We start from the raw sequence: 21,986 nt of genomic DNA, 5'->3' as shown, positions 1-21,986 counted from the left end.
GAGTTAGCATCGAAGAGCGGGTGATACCTTACCAAAGCTGTGTGGAGCTCCGGAGTGTTCGGCCAGCTGACTTTAACATCGTGGAGCTGTGGTCTGTGGAGCTTCCAGCCGCGGGCGACGCTGACTTTAACATTGTGGAGCCTGGGATCCTTGCCAGGGTAGCCAGCGTTGAATCTCTGCCCAACTCGGCCTGTGGACTTCGGGAGCCGCGGTCTCTGATAGGAAGTGGCCGATTCCGAAACTCCAAGCCGCTGAGAGTGTTCTCCATTCCGACGTCGGAGTCCCGATCATCCTGACGAGAACATCGGGCCACGTTGTGGCAAATGCGGAGGATCCAAAGGCCCCGACCACGGGTGAAAAGAGGAAGAGGACTGAACTTTATTGCCTTCCCTCACAGTGGGAAACGTTGATTCTGCTGTGTGGGGATGTTCATGTTAAATTCTATTGTGTGTGGTGTTCTTTTTATTCTTATGGCTGTATAGTAATTCAAATCTCACTGTACCAATTGGTGCATGTGACAATAAATGTCTCTTGTCTCTTGTTTGTTCACTGAGCCAGAATCTAATGAGAACTTGTTGGGGCTGCACCTCATTTCTCTTAAGACCTTTGCAAATACCAGTGGGTGGAGCACATTTCATTGCAAAATGCCACTTTTCAATGTAAAATCGAGGTGTCATAAATTAACTGTTTATTCAATCCTCACCAGCTTTCATTGTTTATTGTATAATGATCCAGGCATATTGGAAGAGAAAATTGCTTCCAAACTTAGGTCTTTAAAGAATGTGTAGGAAGGAACTGCATTTGTTAGTTTCCACCAAAGATAGACACAAAATGCTGGAGTAACTCAGTGGCACAGGCAGCATCCCTGGGGAAAAGGAATTGGTGATGTTTCGGGTTTGATATTTAATTTGAAATATATTGGATATTTAATGCTTTAAGTTGCAATAATTACCACAAGAACAAAACCATGTGTAAGATAGAACTGCAGATGCTGGTTTAAATCGAAGATAGACACAAATGCTGGAGTAACTCAGCAGGTGAGGCAGCATCTCTGGAGAGAAGAAATGGGCGACGATTCGGGTTGAGACCCTTCTTCAGATTGATGTCAGGGAGGGGGGGGGCGGACAAAGATACAATGGAGGCGGAGACAGTAAGACTAGTGGGAGAACTGGGAAGGGGAAGGTGATGGAGAGAGAAAGCAAGGCTATCTGAAGTTAGAGAAGTCAATGTTCATACCGCTGGGGCGTAAACTACCCAAGCGAAATATGAAATGTTGTTCCTCCAATTTGTGCTGGGCCTCATTCTGACAATGGAGGAGGCCCAGGACAGAAAGGTCAGATTGGGAAGTGAAGTGCTGAGCCACCGGGAGCTCAGGTAGGTTAATCGACCTTCCTCTTAACCTACCTGATCTCCCGATGGTTTAGCACTTCAACTCCCCCTCCCATTCCGAATCTGACCTTTCTGTCCTGGGCCGCCTCCATTAGTTATATTTGTTATTTATTGAACGTTTTCTTTTTTTTCCCCCATTATATACAATGTTTACATATTCACATATTCTGTTGTGCTGCAGCAAGTAAGAATTTCATTATCCTGTTCGATACATATAACAATAAAGCACTCTTGACTCTTCTTATAAGAGCGTGACATCTCGTGCCTCGTGTGATTGTGATAAAAACTGTTAGCCTTCACATTCCTTCACATTGCCGAGACAAACTAAAACTCAAATCTATGAGTCTGCGTTAGTCTCCTTCAAAGTAGACACATCCCTCTACGTATCAAATCCCAGCTGCAAAAGTACAGACAGATAAATACTCACATTCTCGCTACACTGGGGAGGAATGTCTTCCTCCATTTTGCCTCATCAGTCGGGTTACAATAAATTCAGCAAAATCCCGTTTCAGTCATTTTTGTAGTGACTGGCCTATGCAGCCATGATTCCCGCTGATGTTAGGAATGATAATAGAACCTTATATGGTTATTTCTAACATAGAATTGCTGGTTCAGCCCGTGACTCGGGCAACCATCCAATGCATGATCAAATCAATTAATTGACTTACAAACCCTGAAAAGACTATTCCTGCAGCTCGGATTGTTAGGCCGAATCATGGATGTGCTCACTGCAAATTGCAGGGAAGCGGCGACTAGACAGGATGGTTACATCCGCAGAAAATATAACAATTTATGTTCATGGCTTAGTCAAGCGGAGCGGACCAGGGGCATCAGGTGTCAAACTAGATTCTGGGCATACCCCATGGACCTTCGATTGTGTGTGGTCACATCTACCACAATACGTGAAGGTCACTAGAGCCTTAGGGGCACTGATCTAGCAATTGTTAACTCATAAGAAGGTATCAGTACAGATCATCTCCAGGTGGTTAAACGAGTTCTGGCTTGTGCAGGAGTGAACACTGACATTTTCAAATCTCACTCCACCAGGGCTGCAACAGTTTCAGCAGCAGAGTTATGGACGTTCCGCTGTACCACATCCTAGCGACTGCAGGATGGTCAAACGAACGATTTTTTCAAACATTTTTATAACAAACCTATTGCCAAACCAGGGGTATTTGTCAACTCTATTTTTAGTTTTGTTTATAGTTTCCTCCCGGATAAGAAGGGTTACTATTGTCATTTTGTTAATTAAAAAGCATCAGCATGTCTAAATCTATGTCATGTCTGAATGCATTATTAATGTTCACTCTTCCTTGGTCAATTGATGCAGTGAGTGATGCATGGACTCATTCCAAGGCATGAAATCACAGAGCTTCAAAATCTTCACGTAGTCACTCATGTGACTCCGAAGTAAAATAGTAAGATTAAACGAGAACTTACCAGTTTGACGTTTGCTCTTTATTTTATGAGGAGTTACGTTGAGGGATTACGTAGCTCCCAACCCTCTCTCATAAAGATCAGCTGGTAGTTCTAGTTTCTCGAATCTTACTATATTCAGTTTATCAACTGTTGTCTGTGATTTCACACCGCTGCTTTGAAGATTGATGCGCATGCGGGCTGACGGCCTACTTCACGTAATCCCTCAACGTAACTCCTCATAAAATAAAGATCAACCTTCAAACTGGTAAGTTCTTGTTTAATCTTACTATTAAACTCTCTTAACTAGATCACAAACATTAATTTTTCCATGAAACAGTAAAATTTAGAAGTTTAATAGAACACAATCCTAGCCTTTTTTTATTAAAAAATAATTATTTTTTAAGATGGCTTTACTAATATAATTGAAAGTGAGTTTGTCTAATATTTTTATTAAGAATATCCAATCTACTGGTTTTGAACAATCTGATGTTAGAATCAACTAAAATATCTGTAGTTTCTCCAGTGCTCTAATGAAATTAACTATAGCTAATGGAAAATTAATCCCACAGGCAATTTTTTTTCTTAATAAATAATATCACAAACCCAGTTTACTTGCCTTTTGCAATATGCAACATAGAATGGAAGCTGAGGGGAGACCTGATGGAAATATATAAAACTAGACCAAGTGCAGACCCGTTGGGTCTGTTCCCCCAACGTGTGGTTGTGGGGGGGGGGGGAGGCGGCATGCAGCATCACACACACTAACTATCCCCCCCCCCCCCCCCCGCACACACGCTAATTACCCCCCTTGATATTATATTAATATTATTAATTTGCTCCTTTTACCCCATAACCACCCTATCTACTGACGCATTGCCCCCAACTTGCAGTCACATCTAGAGAGGAGGGGGGGGGGGGGGGGGGGGGGGGGGGGGGGGGGGGGTAGAGAGTGAGGGCAGAGAGAAAAGGGGCAGAGAGAGACACACAGAGAGGGGCAAGAGGGATGGGGGCTGGAGAGGAGGAGAAGAGGGAGGGTGGGTGGGGGGGAAAGGTGGGGGAGGAGGGGGAGGAGAGAGAGAGAGTGAGGGGGAGAGAGAGGGGGGTGCTGAGAGGGGGGGGCAGGGAGGGGGAGGGAGGGTGGAGGGAAGAGGGTAGAGGGTGTGGAGGAGAGGGGGTTTAGGGGAGGGAGGGTGGGGGAGAGAGGGGGGGGGGAGGGGAGAGGGGGGGTGATGGAGAGAAAGGGAGAGAGAAAGAGAGAGAGGCATAGGGAGAGAGAGAGAGGTGGGGACAGAGAGGAGGGGAGAGAGAGAGAGAGGGTGCCTTTTTACTTCAACCCAAACAACCATTTGCAGGCAGTGCTTTTTTCCTCAAACTAACCATATTTTCATTTTCAAACCACATTATGGGTACTCACAGCTGTGGAGACATTTGTTCAGTGTTATTCAGAGCTCTGATTGAGGCACACCACTTGCAGAGACTGATTGAGGCACACCACTTCCTGGTTTTATAGTTCCTCCCCCTCCCTCCAGTAGGGGCAACAGAGAGAATGGGGAATTTTGTAAAAACATTAATATCTCTGTCATTTTTCATCGACGGGAAAAATCCTCGGCACACATGCGGCGGAGGGGGGCTCTGAGCGAGGTGGCCAAAAATGACGGCCGTAGGTGGCGGCGTTCTCTCGGAAATCGCAGCACAGAAGGCCAAAAGCGGTCAAGAACAGAGATTTAGTAATATAGATTATGAGAGACATGGATAGGGTCGACAGGTAGAACCTTTATCCCAGGGTGGAAATGGCAAAAAATAGAGGGCGTAACTTCTATATCAGAGGAGCTAAATTTTAAAGGAGATATGCGGAGCATGTTATTTACACTGAAGTTGGTGGGTACTTGGAACACACTGCCAGGGGTAATGTGGAAACAGAAACAATTGTGGTGTTTAAGAGGCAAATAAGATTTATTTTACTTGACATCATCTTTGGCATAGACAATGTGAGCAGAAGAACCTGTTCTTGTGCTGTGCTTTTTATATTCTTGACAGTCGACCCAACATTCCATGGAACTCATTTCTTCCTGTATTTTCACCCATTTTGCAGTCTCTTCACACCTATATTTGCAACATTTTTTGTATATTGTGCAATTTTCAACAGTTTCTGGTGAACCGTTCAAACAACTTATTTCACCTTTTGTATCCCTGTCAACCAGAACAGTTTAGGGAACCATCACATTCCTCGAACACAGGGCAAATTTAGACTTCTGCCTTAGTAATCTATAATGTTCATTGTTTTTCACCATGCTGACTTTGGAAACTGCGACCATTATTACTTGGAGAAACAATATTAGGATTGTTTTGATAAAGCCAGATTGTCAATTTACTAAATAATGTAATCGTTTTTTTGAATGTGTAAGATATTTTTTTCTATCTGCAATTAGGATTCTTGGCTTTTACAAAGGAATCTTACCTCCCATCCTGGTTGAGACACCTAAAAGGGCTGTGAAGGTAAGTGCAATGTGTTCTGAAAATAATTTGTACTGCAGTGCCCTAACTCTGAGACTGCAGTTCCTGTCATCAATCCAGCAGAACGGTAGCAGACTCCAGGGGACGTTGATGGGCTCAGGGGCAGCAGATACACTGGCCTGCAGATTAGGGGAAGTTGTGTTCACTTGGAGTGGAACTTCCAAGAGAAGGCACCTAGACATGAGGAATCTTGCACAGAACACAAAGTGATGGAGTACCTCAATGTGTCAGGCATCTCTGGAGGACATAGATAGGCAATGTTTCATGTTACTGCTCAATGTTTTGAAAAAGAAGAGCAAGCACTCACCCCCATTCCCACACCAGCACTCTACCAATCCCAGAAACAGACAGTGGTGGGCAGAAAAAGGCAAAGAATTTCAGAATTCCATTACTTCATATATTCTTACCTAAAATATATTGGCCCTAATCCACCAGTATTTCTGTCAGTATACAACCAGGGGGCGCCGCACAGTAGCTGCTTTGCCAACGGTCTGTCTTAGTCTTTTTCATTCTTTGTGTTTTTAGTTTGTTGTAAAATGTATGTTTTAGCTTATCTTTAGTTTTTGTATTTGTGGGGTGGGTGGGGGAAACTTTTTTTAATCCCTTTCCTCAACGGAGATGCAACTCTTTCCGTGTTGTATCTCCGTCCGCATTGCGACCTAACATCGTGGAATTGGCGGCCTCTTGTTTGGGACTTCTAGAGCTCCAAAACCGTGGAGTCAGCGGACTTTAACATCTTGGAGAGGGCGATTCCTTTGGCCTTTGGTGTTCCAACCTGCGGAGCTGCGGACTTTAACATCGTGAAGCTCACGGTCCCTGGCTAGGAACGATTTCGGGAACTCCTAGCCGCAGGAGTTTCGACCGTCCCAATGCGGGAACTCCCTGACATGGGAGCTCAATAGCTGCGGATGGATCGACTCCCCCAACCGCGGGAGGAAAGAAGATAAGGCTTTATTGCCTTCCATCACAGTGGGGAATGTGGAGGAGCCGCTGTGGTGGATGTTTATATCACATTTTTATGTAGTTGTGTGTCTTATTACTTTTTTGGTATGACTGAAAACCAAATTCCTCATATGTTGCAAAACATACTTGGCTAATAAATTACAATTATTATTATTATTATTATTATGATACAATGGATTTAGTGGAAAACTACCAATTACTTGCTATAAAACATGCTTCACTAGGCAGCACGACATGCCATTGTTGACCCCGCTGCTTGCACTAATCCTCCAGCCACACTTTACAGTCTCAATGTTCTCCCAATGAACGTGCTGAGGCACCAGTTGCTCCAAAACCCTAAAGACATTCAGCAACTGAATTACTCTGAGCAAGTAGTGGGAGGTAGAAGATTTGGATTTATTGATGACCGTGTGTTAGATAATAGATTACAGGGAAATAAGTAGGGAATGGAACTAGTCTGGGAACCCGTATAGATTTGACAGGGTAAATGGCCATGTGCTATGTCCTAAGGAAATTTGAAGAGATGAAAATGTTTAAAATGAATGTATAACTAAAATAAAATGTTTGTACTTGTGCTATGCTTTTCCATCCAGATCAATATACCCAATCAGGTGAATGATACAATTCCACAAAAGACAATCAAATACCTCAATTCAGTACATTTGTGTTGTGTCCCGAAACTGAATGAAAATGTCAGGTGTACCAACACACGTTGCTGTATATTTAACTCTATACTATATCTTATACTGTAAATGCTATATACTAGTTGTATAATTCCACTAATTTAAAATATATATATTTTAGATTTCCAGTACACTTAAAATGTTGCATTTATTTTAATCTTAAATGGGGCTGACCTCATGATTCTAGGATTCTGCTGATGCTCCCAGCCCATCAACAAGTCAGAGCTGTCTGAAATGTGTTCAATGAGCACTGCGATCCTCGTGTTTGATTTGAGAAGCTACCAAATTTAGCTCACGTGGTGCTTTATATTTTTGCTGTTTTGGACAAAATCAATAAATAAAGTGCCATTGTATATCAGTAAAGACATTTTTGAAGAGAGACTCTCAAAACCTCAATCTTCAAGGAGCAGCAGGGAAGAGGGGCAAAGAGACCAACAATAAGCTTATACTTCCTTAGGCCCAGCAGGCCAAAATAATGTGGTTGAGCATAGTGGATCACTTGGGGGAGGAGGGTGGTTGGAAGATCGGCTGGATCATTGCTGACTAGAGAATATATTTCTGTGGACTAGTTCTAATTTGTAGAACTAAAAATAAAAGGCAAGTCTTGAAAACATCTGCAATTACTTAGGACATACTTAGAAAATATTTCTGTTTCTCCAAGCAAGTTTGAGTGGTTTTAGAAGCACAGAATATTTGATGCCCTCTAACAAAAGATTAGTTCCAGTTGATCATTCACTTTGTTAAAATGTACCCAGTTTGAAACTTTTTTTGCAGATTAATTCCAATTCACTTTTGAATCAGTATGCTTTTCATTCTACATGTCACAACTGTAAAGTGGAGGGGAGCCAATTATGCAATTGATTGAAGGCCATCATGTATCAGAAAGATCATGTTGCTCAATATATTTCTCCTGATAGGTAGTGCCTAGAAGATAAAATAAATGGAACAACTGAAAAATTCACAAGATCTCACAATAAGAAATTGTTTATCTGGATGAATAAGTAAAAAGCTGAAATTTTTAACTGGAAAACAATTAGAACTTGGGTGTAGTGTTATTGCAATTAAGTTTAGTTTATTATTGTCATGTGTACTGAGGTACAGTGAAAAGCTTTTGTTTGCATGCAATCCAGTCAAAGAAAAGACTACACACAATTACAATCAAGCTGTCCACAGTACAATGATAAAGAGTACATTTAGTGCAAAATAAAGTCTGATTAAAGATAGTTAATTTCAACTGCTATGCGCTAACTAGATTTAATGAATTAAATGTCCAATTCAGAATGAACATGTTCATACAAACATCCTGAAATTGATGAATGTTGCCACTTATGTTTGAGAAAAAGAGCAAGTCTATGTAAAGGCTTTGAGCAGTTCAATGGTGAACCCGTTGCTCAATTCCATCCCTGTTCCCTACGACGCGTTGTATCTGTTAGAACATGCACCCATGATCAGTGATTACAGATAGATTTCATAACAATATGTGAAAAAATTTACAGCCAGCAGGAAGTTTTACTGCTGCTATCAATAGTAATCACAGCAATCTGGGCAATTTATTGAGGCGTCTGCCTTTATTGTTCATTATGTTCATTGTTTCAATATTTTCTGAAAGAGTACTAAAATATAATTGCCAAATCTGAAAAGATGGCACTATTAATTCCTATTGTGTGCACTATGCTTTGTGCTAACAGTTTCCATGTTCAGACGTCAGAGTAGTCCCAGTGGATGCATTCTGGCAATTCACTGTCCGGTAATCAAAGCAAAGTCTGACTCCACATCACAGTCAGAAAGCAGCAAATTACAGAACGGCTGTCATAGAGCAGGCACGCAGGAACGAGAGGTTCTCTGAGAAAGACTTGAAGATATTGAAGGAGGAGATAAGTGCCGGGAGGGATGCAGCCCTTGTAGATTGGGCCAGGAGACTCACCAGGGCAGAAGATGGTCGACTTGGAGTGACATCCTGTGCATAGTGCAGAATTGCAATTACGAATATCTTCATCAGAATATCACAGTGTGCTCTGCAACACAATTAATACTGTTTATACAGTTACTGCTCATCACATATGCGAACACCTCTCCTTTCATTCATTCATTGTGTCATTCTCGTGGACACATACAGACATGTTGCTCACACAGACCTGCACAGGTCCCTACATTCTCACTCTCTTACACACATAATCTCCATATGTCACACAAACAGAAAAGCAAGCACAAGAATACATGCTCTCACATGTATGCACACAATGCACTCACTCACTTACAGAAACATCATCCTCTGCCTACTTGATGTTCTTTCTCTCTAAAACCACACGTCACTGCACACTCTCTGATTCACTCACACATGCAATCGTACATTTGCACGTTCTCTCTCTCTTTCTCTTTCTCTTTCTCTTTGTCTCTGTCTCTCTGTCTCTCTGTCTCTCTTTTTCTGTTTCTCTCTCTCCCTTTGTCTCCGGCTGTGTCTCTTTTTCTGTTTCTCTCTCTCCCTTTGTCTCCGGCTCTGTCTCTTGCAATCACATACACATTCCTACAATCATTATTTTATGCACACAAGCACCAACAAGCACATCATGGTTATTCGCATCCCCACTAACACTCTTACTCTAAGATGCTGTAATGTGACATTGACTCAATAATCCCTCTCTTAATGTTATGCAGACTGCTTATAACTTGGACACGGACAAACTGTAGGATGTCACCACATTACAGCACTTCACCAGGATGATGGCAACGATCATTTCTATCTGGAAGAAGGAGACACATTCAAGGGAGCAGTTTGCATGAAATCTGCCCCATGTGCACAACAAACATTAACCCATCCCCGTAATCGATTAAACACAAACAACTTTATTAACATGTCCAGAAAAGGCTTGATTACAGCTTAGAAAGACACAAAGTGTTGGAGTAACTCAATGCCAGGCAGCATGTCTGGAGGACATGGATAGGTGGCATTTCAGGTCGGGACCCTTCTTTAGATTGAAATATCGCCTATCCATATTCTCTACAGACACTGCCTGACCTGCTAAGTGGCTCCAGCACTTTGTGCATTTTGCTGTAAACCAGCATCTGCAGCTTCTTGTGTCTATGTCTTTGCCAGGTTTGGGATACATCCTCATTTTCATTCTCAGCAGAATTACAGTCATTCTTTGAGGAGGAGGACCTGGAGCAAAGGCTGTCACAGTGAACTTGATTTTATCTCTACTGTCCTATGTTGTCTAGTCAGTTCACTTGGAAGCTCTTCAGCGCTTTTGTCTTCCTTCTTCAGTTCCTGGTCCTCCTCGTGATGTCAGTTCATTTACTGTCTCTTTGCTTTGCTGAGTTTCATCTCCTGTTTTTCCAAGTACACAGGAATGTTTACACCCACTGGGTGTGCACTGGAAGAAATCCCAGAATTGAGGGGACAGTAGATTCCAATTTTCGGAAGGCTGATTTCATTCTCCAATAGTATCCTCTGATACAGCTTTCCAAGTGCAGTAGCTCTCAAAGTAGCGGTGCTCAACTGGAACATTCAAAGTACTTACAGGTATCTGGAACCCGTTACTTAATGGATAACAAGGTACAGTGGTGGCACTTTGGTTAAATTACCAGCATAGAAATCCAAATGTCTGGAATAACAATCCAGAGACCCAAATTGAAATCCCACATATGACAATAATAAACTTAAACTCAAGGATGCTGGGCCGGAAGGTTAAGGGATCAAGGCATGTTGGCAAATTCGATCCAAAAGTCTTATAAAGTCCTATAAGTCCTATAAACCTGCATCATGAAAGACTGGGACCTTAGCGGTATTCATGTACAGAGGGCCTTGTGGAGCAAGTCCATAGATCCCTGAAAGTGGCCACACAGGTTAATAGCACAGTGAAAAAATATGTAGTATGCATACCTTCATCAGCCAAAGCAACAAATATAAGTTGGGGAGTCATGTTGCAGTTGTACAAAACATTGGTTAGACATATTGTGTACAGGTCTGGTTGCCACACTACAGGAAGAACGTGGTAATGATAGAGACAGTGCCAAAGAGATTCACCAAGTTGTGGCCTAGAACGGTGGACTGCAGTTATAAGAAGATATTGGATAGGCCGGGCTTATTCTCATTGGAAAGTAGGAGGCTGGAAGCTGACCTTATTGAGGTTTATAAAATAATGAGGGGCAGAGATAGAATAGGTAGTCATACTCTATATTCCTAGGGCACGGGACTGTGCAACTAGAAGGCACAGTTTTATGGTGACAGGAAAGATACTTTTTCACAGAGAGGATGTTGGAGGCACATACCACTATAACATCAAAAAAACATTTGTATTGGTATTTGAATAGATGGATATAAGGTGAATGCAGGCAACAGGGACCAGCATAAATAGGCATCTTTGACAGCATGGACAAGATGAGGTGAAAGAGCTCATTCCTATGTATTTCTGATAATTCTTTGATACTGTGCTGGTGAGGAATACTTTACTAGGCTGTGAGTGAGTTTGCCACTTTTGAATTTAGTACCTGGGTTGAGGTGGTCCATCCAGTTCTAGTTCTCCATTTGTGCTTATGGTATAACGGAGGAGTTTGCTAGGCCATTTCAGTTAACCACATGGGATAGTCTGGAATCAGATATAGGCCAGAACATTTAAGAAAGGCAGATTTCCCCTCTTGAAGGACATTGTTGAGCCAGTGATTTTTATGACAATCTAAGGGTTTTTGCCGTCATCGTTACTATGACTATGACAAGTTTGAAATCATTTAACTGAATTTAGATCCTGAAACAGTCATGTGTACAATAATAAATTGCAGTGAAAAGCTTTGTTTTGTAATCAAATCAGATAATACTATACATAGATACAATCAAGCTAACTTAAGTACAATAAATAGTCAAATGAAAGAGGCAGAGTGAAGAATATAGTTTTCAGTATCTATGGCACCAGCTTCAGAGACAAAATCCAGTGTCCGCAAAGAAGTAGAGGAAATCAGCCTGTACCTTAGCTGATGGAAGGACCATTCAGAACCCTGATAACAAGGGGAAGAAGCTACTTCTTACTCTGGTGGTGAACACTTTCAAACTTCTGTATCTTCTACGCAATGTGAGCCGGGAGAAGAAGGAGTGACCAGGATGGGAAAGGTTACTGCTCATCACATATGCGAACACCTCTCCTTTCATTCATTCATTGTGTCATTCTCGTGGGGTAAGTGTAAATGGAGTCAATGGTGGGGAGTCTGGTTTGTGCAATGAACTGGGCTACATCTGCAACTCTGCAATTTCCTGCAATCTTCTCACAAATCAAGCTGTGATGCGACCCAACAGTATGGTTTCTATGGTGCATCTGTGGAAGTTTTTAAGAGTAATTGAAGACATTCTGAATGTCCACAGTCTCGTGAGGAAGTAGAGGCATTGGTGTGCTTTCTTGGCTGTTGCTTCAATGTGACCGGTCCACAACAGATCATTGATAATTCTGACGCTAAGGAACTTGATGCTCTCGCCCAATTTGCTTCGGCATTACTGATGATGACTGGGCATCTCTGCCACCACACATCTTTGTAGGGCTCCAGTGTTAAGAATTATTTTTAAGGAGGTCTTGTCACCTATTCTCACTGATTGGGATCTGTGAATCAGAAAGTTGAGGATCCTGTGACAGAGAAGGCTGCTGACTAATCGGTCCAAAAGTTTGGTGATGAGTTTGGAATGAATTATGGTTGAAGACAGAGTTATTATCAATAAATAAGAGTTTAATATAAGTGTTGTGATTGTCTAGGTGTTGCAGAAAAGAGTTTAGGGCCAGGAAGATGGCTTCTGCAGTGGACCTGTTGCAGTTAGGCAAACTGCAGTGGATTGTTGTTGGACGAATTACAGATAATGATGAGTCGGAGTCCAGGAGGGAGATTGATTGTCTGATTGAATGTTACCAGACAAACAACCTTGCTCTCAATATTAGTTAAACCAAGAAACTTATTGTTGACTATAAGGGGAAAGCTAAGGATCCATAAACCTGTCTTCATCCATGGTTCGGTAGTGAAGAGAGTCAGCAACTTTAAGTTTCCTTGGCGAGCATACCTCTGAAGATCTGTCCTGGACCTTGCACACGGATGCAATCATAACGAAATCCCATCAATGCATCTACTTCCTTAGAAGATTGAGGAGATTAGGTGTGTCAACAAATATTCTCTTGAACTTCTACAAGTATACGGTGGAGATCATATTCACTGGTTGGAACTGGTTTGGCAACTTTGAACACCCGTGAATGATTACAAGAAATGGTGAACATTGCGTGGTCCATCGTGGATACTAACCTCCCTGCCATTGAAGGGATCTATAGGAGGTGCAGTCTTAAAAACACAGCCAGCATTGTTAAGGACCCACACCACCCTGGCCACACACTTACCTCACTCCTGCCATCAGGAAGAAACTGGAGGCGTCAGAAAAATATAACATCCAAGTTCAGGAAGAGCTTCTTCCCAACGACCATCAGGCTATTGAACACTACAACTAAGCTCCGAAGTACAAACTGCCTTTGTTGCACTAAGGATTTTGGGCTTTGTTTGTTTTTTTGCACTATATTGGGTTTCCTATTTACTGAACATTTTTATATTTGCTTACTATATTATCCATTGAGTGCTATGTTTATAAACCTATTGTGCTGCTGCAAGTAAGAATTTCATTGTTCTGTATCGGTACATATGACAATAAAACACACTTGACTCTTGACTGTTGATCAAGACTGTCTGTGAGGCTAAAAGTAATGTGCTCCTTCACCATCCCTTGAAACACTTTGTGATGATGGATATCAGACCATTAGATGGGACCTTAACAACTAAAATCCATGTAAAGCACATCCACTGCTCCGGTTTCATCAATTTTCTTAGTTACCTCCTCAAAAACTCATATCAGATTTGAGAGACACGATCTCTCCTTCTCAAAATTACACTAACTCCTAATCAGTTCTTCTTTATCGAGATATTCCTCTGAATCTTCGCAACACTATCCAACCACTGATGTAAGGCACACAGGGCTGTAGTTACCCAGCTTATCCCCACTACCGTTTTTGAACAAGAGGACAACCTTAGCCATCTTCCAGTCTTCTCGTACCTAATCTGTGGCTCACAAAGATGAAAACTAGCATCATCACTTGCCCAGCAATCCCCTCCCAATGATTCAATGATTCAATAATACTTTATTGTCATATGTACCTAGGTACAGTGAAATGATTTATTTTGCATACAACCCGATAAAATCGTACAGCACACCTCACCTCGGCAGCACAGAAGAGTCGCCATGATTCTGTACTGTCTTTGCCTCATAAAAATCTCCACATTCTATGAAAAACCTATTGAATGCATTTCACAAATGCCTCCCATTTAAAGTCCTTGTATTAACGCAAGCCCAGTCCACAATGGAAATGTTCAAATCTCTTACTCCTTACAACCTTATTGCTTCTACACCTTTCTGTGATCTGCCTACATATCTGCTCTTTTAATTCCCACTGACTATTATGATTCTGAGTATAACCTCATCAAAGTAATCACCCCTTTCTTTTAAATTCAACCTATATAGCCTCATTGGCTGATCCATGCAGGGTAACCTTCCTGGGTACTAGCCCGAGTATAATTCCTGAGTACTATCCTAATGATTTCCCTGATCAACAATGCAACACCTCCTCCTCTTTTGCAACCTTTCTGTCCTGCTTGAAACTTCTACACCATGGAATATAGAGCTGCCAATTATGCCCTTCCCTCTTTCATGTTCCTGTGATTGCAACAATAACATAATCCTATGTGCAACTCATCTGTCTTGGCTGTGTGGCTTCCTGTGTTAAAGTAAAAGCAGGGAATGGAGGGATAAGGATCAGGCGCAGCCAGAGGAGATTAGTTCAACTTGGCATCATGTTCAGCATGGAAATTGTGGACTGAAGGGCCTGTTCCTGTGCTGTACTATGTTATATGTACTTGCCTGTCCTATTTTTATTCATATGAATCAGCCTCCCTTCTTGCTGCACTGTCATTCCAGGTCTCACCTGCCTCTGTAGTTTAAAGTCTCCTGCATAGCACCAGCAAACCTACCTGCCACTCCTTCTGGCAAACAGCTGGAGGTTGGTATCTAAATTTTGAGAACTGTTCTGCAGCATAGTCAAGCAACAGCCTAATACAGTTGTATTCTCTGAATCATACCTTACACACAATGTGCCATACACCTCCATCACAATTCTTCGATATGTCCTGTTCAACCAGCAGGACAGACCCAGCATAGGTGGCAGGACACTGGTGTATAGATGGGCATGAGTTGTCCTGGAAGTACTCAACATTGACTTTTGATCCTGTGAAGTATCATGGCATCACATCAAACATGGGCAAGTTAACCTCCTTATTTCCACCACCTTTGCTCCCTCGGTTGACAAATCAGTGCCCCTCCACATTGAACAACACGTGGAAGAAACATAGAAACAACTGAAAGTAGTTAGGGACCATAATATACTCTGGTGTTCAGGATTAATTTGGTAGTACAGACCAAGTTAGCCGACTCCAAAAGGACATGGATTCCAGAACCAGTCTGTGTTCAGCAATAATCCTACTTGAGCTGGTGCTCACCAACCTGGCAGATGCATCTGCCTAGGTTAGCAATGGTAGAAGTGGCCATGAGACAATCCTTTTGGAGAAAAAATGCAGTCTTCACACCGAGGATATCTGATATATATACAGTATTTAGCAGCACGTTTATGCTGAATGCTTTGGACGCAGAACAGATCTTCCAGCTCGGAACTGGGATCCTTGAAATGCTTTGAAAACAATAGTCATAGTCTGCGTGACTTGATCCATTGTGTAATTCCTGGTTATCTTTCCTACGGACATGATAAAATGCATTTGAGACTTAACATGATTGCTATAAAATGGACTCATGGTATAAACCCTACCATTAGTCCCGTCCCTAACAACTTATTGGCTGACTGTCCAGTATAGTACTGTACTAAATCTACTGGACATGCTGCAGGCAAATCTTTTCCATAATAGGTACATTTGGTTGGTTGTAGGTAATGTAGTACATTAGCACCTTTTTGATTTCCTTCTCAGGAGAATCCAAAGAGCTTTTCAGCCCATTAAGTTATTTTGAAGTGTATTCACTGTTGAAATACTATCAGTATGACCAAATTTAATAGATTCCATTCTGTAATCTGTGGCTTTTATACTACAGAAATGTTTTGTTGTTCACAAAGTCTAATGGAATGGGTGATGTTGATCATATCATATCACAGCAGCCTGTCCCTTCATCAACCTATGAAATATTCTGCTACCTTAGGCTAGTTGCCTTTTTAATAATTAATGATTGACATGTTGAAAAAGCAGCTGAATCAATAACCTATTGAGAGTTCTTCTTCTTTCGTGTGGTGTGCACAGCCTAAAGCTGTTGGACAACTTGTTCTATTTGATCTTCTGTTTGTGCACATTGAGTTGATTGCATTAGTCGAAACAGGGCGGACCACGTGAAGGTTGCAATCTTCCACCCCCTATTGAGAGTTGAAGAAGGGTCTCGACCCGAAACATTGCCTATTTCCTTCACTCCATAGATGCTGCCTCACCCGCTGAGTTTCTCCAGCATTTTTGTCTACCTATTGAGAAGAGGATGTCACATAGTTGCTTGGAAAAAGCAATACTGGTGTAGAAAGGGTGGAGTGGGAGGAATGACTGGGTTTAAGGGGCCAAATGCTTTTTTTGTTGCTGACGAGTTCATGAACAAGCTTGTCTGCACATTCAGTGTGTAAGGGTAGAAAGTTTGGAGCTAATTATTTCATGTTAACTGGAAAAAGTGGCTTTGTGCTGGGTTGTCTGAATATTGCTGTTTGGTCAAGGATGTAACAGAATTACTTATGTTGAACTGAAAAACAACTGTACAGGTAGGGTGGCAGGGGGAGGAATTGTTGGTGTTTAGGGTTGAAAGCCTGCATCGGGACATGATGTATTTGGTCGGAATGCAAGATTTTGCCTTAAAACGTTGACAATTCCTCCCCCGCAGATGCTGCTCAACTCACTGAGTTCCCCCAGCAGATTGTTTTTTTGCTGAGGTTTCCAGCAACTGCAATCCCTTGTATCTCCATTATATTGAAATATTTCTTTTAAAAATACATTAGTTGAAAAATGTGGCTCAGTTACATTTTGTATAATAGAAAATTCACATTGTATACTGATGCCTCAGCAATTGCTTTTTTTTAGATCATTACTAGCACGCTCTCCCCGTCTACTTCCTTTCGTTCTTGCTCAGTGATTAATTTAGCTACTGGTATTTATTTTTATATAACCATAGGAGCGACACGTTGGCGCAACTAGTAGAACTGCTGCTCCACACCGCCAGGTACCTGGGTTCGATCCTGACCTCGGGTGCTGTCAGTGTGGACTTTGTACGTTCTCCCGGTGACTGTGTGGGTTTCCTTCGGGTGCTCTAGTTTCCTCCCACATTCCAAAGATGTACAGATATGTAGGTCCATTGGCCTCTGTAATTTGCCCCTTCTGCGTAGGGAATGGATGAGAAAGTGGGTAACATAGAACTAGTGTGAACGGGTCATTGATGGTCAAAGTTGATTCGGTGGGTCGAAGGGCCTGTTTCCATGCTGTATCTCTCAATCAATAATTGAATGAATCAATCAATGAGTACGTTGATATCTGATTTGTGTTTTTGAAAATGTAACATGTATTATTAGGAGTCTTTCATAGAAGATGTTTTATTCAGTGAACATTCATTTAATATGTTTATTTCTGCTTTTAACTGAAAATAAATCAAATAGCATAGGGGCATTTGTTGAAGAAGCTAACAGATTTGTTTATCTCATTGAAATGTCTTGAACTGATGACATCCTTCTGGTTTGGTTTCTAGTTTTTGACTTTTGAGCAATACAAGAAGATATTAAGCTATACTTCACTGCCTACTGGTGTGGTAAGTACAAATTACAACTCCTTTCATTGGCACTACATACAGTCAAGGTGGTGATATACCCTTCTGTACTTGGCACTTCTATAAATGCTGATACAAATGTGAACAATTTAATGTTGCAGTGTTTAGCAATAAATGGTTCCTTCATGCAACACATGGCTTCACAATACTTTTTTGCTGATATTAGTTAATTGTCATTTACCATATAAAGACTTAAATAACATTTTAAAAAAATGTCTTCAAGTTATATGTTATGATCAACCAAATCTCAATATACTATTAAGTTTTATAAAACCCTAATAAAAATGTTGTGTGTTAAGTTTAATTCACTGTAAGTTTGCTCGTCAGCTGTCACTCAGCGCAGGGATTAGTGCTTTTGTCTTCTTACATTCCTGCTTTTATCTTCCTGTTTACCTGTGGGTGTGTATTTAGGTTTGAGCAGAGTTAGGTAAGGATGAATTTAACAGGGAAAACTTCTCAGGAGCTAAACTGTGGCACAAAGCCAAGTGTTTAGTATTAAGATTGTTACTGACTGGCAGCTTGCCAGTCTGTAAGGAAAGTATTCCACTTTAAGAAAACTCAGGGCATGATTCATGAATATTTGGAGGGACTAAAGGCATGTTGCTGCAGAAGTTTTTAAAATTTACATATAAGACATAAAATAAGTGGTTTCACATCAGAAATCTAGAACATCTTTTTTCATTTCTTTCAATATAACGTACCAGCTGATTTTTTTTAACTCCCTCTCCAGATATGTTCATATCAGGCAACGTTGTCAGACCTATATAATAAGAGAGATAAGTCAAACTAAGTTTATACTCTTTTTTTGTTTTCATTACTTGTGGTAAAGTAAAAGCCCTGTCCCACGGTACGAGTTCATTCCAGAGCTCTCTCGAGTTTGCCCTGATTCGAAATCGGAGATTTACGGTAATGGCCACTCGTCGGTACTCAGGGCTCTCGTGGACATTTTTCAACAAGTTGAAAAAACTTCACGAGTCTTCCTGTGCTTACCTGCCGTTAGCGAGTCTTCCCGATTACCTGCCGTTAGCGTAACGAGCCGCTAAGAGACGTCCCCGAGCTCCGATGTAGCCGCTACGTTCATTCTCCGTGCTTACCACGAGTTTGATTTTTTTTAAACTCTGGAGAGCTCTTGGAATGAACTCGTACCATGGGACAGGGCACTTAGGAATTAAAAGATTCCTATTCTGCAAAGCCAATAATTTGTACTTCCTGATATTGATCTAAATTTTGATAATCCAATATTTTATTAAAAAAGGTAGTAGGCCTAAAGTGATTCTTTTTTAGTTTAGAGATACAGCATGGAAACAGGCCCTTTGGCCCACCGACTCCGCACCTTCCCAGCGATTCCCACACACGAACACTACCCTATACACACTAGGGACAATTTACATTTATACCAAGCCAATTAACCAACAAACCTGTACGTTTTTGGATTGTGGGAGGAAACCCACGCAGGTCACAGGGAGAATGTACAATCTCCGTACAGACAGCACCCATAGTTGGGATCAAACCCGAGTCTCTGGCGCTGTAAGCACTGTAAGGCAGCAACTATACTGCTGCCCCACCATGCTGTCCTACAAGTCACAATTTGAGTCACAATTTTAGCATGTGGGTATGTATGAAAAGTAAATTAAAAAATTTCCAGTGCCACAACTAATTTGTAATCTTGTCAGTGGCTATCTAAGGTCGTGGTTGTGCTTGGAACATTGAACATCAAACGTAGAAGAGTGCAGCACAGGAACAGGCCTTTCGGCCAACAAGACCCGCACCAAACTTGAATCCAAGTCAACCTGATCTCCTCTGCCTGCATGTGATCCATATTCCTTCATTCCCTGCATATCAATTTACCTATCTCAGAGCTTAAATGCCACGATCATATCAGCTTCCACCATCAACCCTGGCAGTTGGAACCCAGCACTCTCTGTATAAAAACATTTGCCCTGCACATCTCCTTTAAACTTTTTCACTCCCACCTTAAAGCTATGCCCTCTGGTATTTGATATTTTCATCCTGGCAAAAAGGTTTCTGACTGTCTACCCTATCTGTGCCTCTCATGATTTTGTATACTTCTATCAGGTCTCCCGTCAGTTTCCGTGCTCCATAGAATTTGGCCAATTTCTCCTTACAGCTCATACCTTTGAATCCAGGCAGCATTCTGGTAAGCCTCTTATGCATCCTTTCCAAAGCCTCCACATCCTTCCTGTAATGACCGGACCAGAACTGCACACAATACTTCAACAACGACATCATGACTGCCTGATTCATATACTCAATCCCTCCACCAATGAAGGCAAGCATGCCATATGCCTTCCTTGCCATTATATCTACTTGTTTTGCTATAATAATAATAATTTTAAAGAAGAATCAGAGACTTCTGTAGTAGTTGTGAGGTGCCGCTGCGGTTTACTGCTTAAGAGTACTTCTCCTATAGGTAGTGGGAGAGCATTAATGTAGATATAACAGCCAAATATGAAAGATGACACAGCATAAGGAAGTTGCCACTGTAGAACTATTCAAACTCTGGTCCAAATATATATATTCCAGCTGGCTATCTGACATCGAGGGTTGTAATTGCATAGATGTTGCTGATAATAAGAATAATAAGCATTTCCACCACTTACTGCTTTGATTTCAGATTTAGGTTCTCAGTTACCACTGTACCTTGCCCGCACCACAAAGCTGAAGAGGGGTCCTGACCCAAAATATTGCCTATCCATGGCCTCCACAGATGTTGTCTAACCCACTGAGTTACTCCAGCACTTAGTGTTTTGTTAAAGAAGCTGCTATCGTTAGACTATCTGAATTGTGGTCCAAATGTTTAGGGCCCAGACTGTTAACTGATATAGGAGCTATTTTCACACAGCTGTTAGCTGTGAAAGCAAATTGTCTATAGGGCTATTTTAATGAAGGACAGGGAGATTTTCCTTGATGATCTTGTCAATAATTATCCTGCTTTTGGCTATTTGTTATTGCTATTTGTTCTATATCATTTTGGCCTTTGAGGGAGCTTGAGGCGGGAAAATCAGCTGCCATAGTTAACTGACATGTCGGAAGCATAGCGTCTACAACTGATTTTGCTTCTGTCTGCCTTCCGCAAAGACCGCTCCCTCCGCAACTCCCTTGTCAATTCTTCCCTTCCCTCCCGTACCACCCCCTCCCCGGGCACTTTCCGTTGCAACCGCAAGAAATGCAACACCTGTCCCTTCACCTCCCCTCTCGACTCCATTCAAGGACCCAAGCAATCGTTCCAGGTGCGACAAAGGTTCACCTGTATCTCCTCCAACCTCATCTACTGCATCCGCCGCTCTAGATGTCAGCTGATTTACATGGGGTAGACTAAGCGGAGGTTGGGCGATCGTTTCACCGAACACCTCCGCTCAGTCCGCAATAACCTACCTGAACTCCCGGTGGCTCAGCACTTCAACTCCCCCTCCCATTCCCAATCCGACTTCTCTGTCCTGGGTCTTTTCCATTGCCAGAGTGAGCAACACCGGAAATTGGAGGAACAGCACCTCATATTCCGCCTGGGTTGCTTGTGTCCGATGGCATGAACGTTGAATTCTCCCAGTTTTGCTAGCCCTTGCTGTCTCCTCCCCTTCCTTAACCCTCGAGCTGTCTCCTCCCATCCCCCCGCCCCCCGGCTCCTCCTCCTCCCTTTTTCCTTCCTTCTCCCCCCCCCCCCATCAGTCTGAAGAAGGGTTTCGGCCCAAAACGTCGCCTATTTCCTTCGCTCCATAGAAGCTGCTGCACCCGCTGAGTTTCTCCAGCATTTTTGTGTACCTTGCTTCTGCCTTTATCTGATTATTTTCAGACTTCTTTAGTGATCTGCGCCATTTACACTCATTATTTCCACAGCATTGAATTTTCCCAGAAAAGTTACACCTTTAGTATCCATATTCTTACCAGCATGCAAGTCATCTCGCAAATGTGAGGAAAAGAATCTGGGGCATTGGAAACTGCCAAAAATTGACCCATAATTTTCATCTCTACAGTGAAAATACTAACTGGCTGTAATTATTGCATTACTATTCCTTTTGTTCATGTAATCATAATTCCTGATGTCCTTGTGAATGGGAATTACCTCCATAAACTTGGCAGGTGGCAGT

General features: G+C 42.0%; 1 protein-coding gene across 2 annotated transcripts in view; it reads left to right on the top strand.

The window, feature by feature from the left end:
- The window catches only part of slc25a21 (solute carrier family 25 member 21), a 339,982-nt gene that overhangs the window by 299,763 nt on the left and 18,233 nt on the right, over positions 1-21,986 (top strand). For both annotated transcript variants that reach the window (XM_055640536.1, XM_055640537.1), the window contains 2 exons: positions 5,238-5,304; positions 17,803-17,862. In XM_055640536.1, the coding sequence (XP_055496511.1) occupies positions 5,238-5,304; positions 17,803-17,862 (127 nt within the window). The remainder of the gene's footprint in view (positions 1-5,237; positions 5,305-17,802; positions 17,863-21,986) is intronic.

Source organism: Leucoraja erinacea, chromosome 9 (assembly GCF_028641065.1).
Source record: "Leucoraja erinacea ecotype New England chromosome 9, Leri_hhj_1, whole genome shotgun sequence".
NCBI classification, from domain to species: Eukaryota; Metazoa; Chordata; class Chondrichthyes; order Rajiformes; family Rajidae; genus Leucoraja; species Leucoraja erinaceus.
Note: the sequence above shows the minus strand (reverse complement) of the source record. Positions and strands in the feature narration are given on the sequence as shown.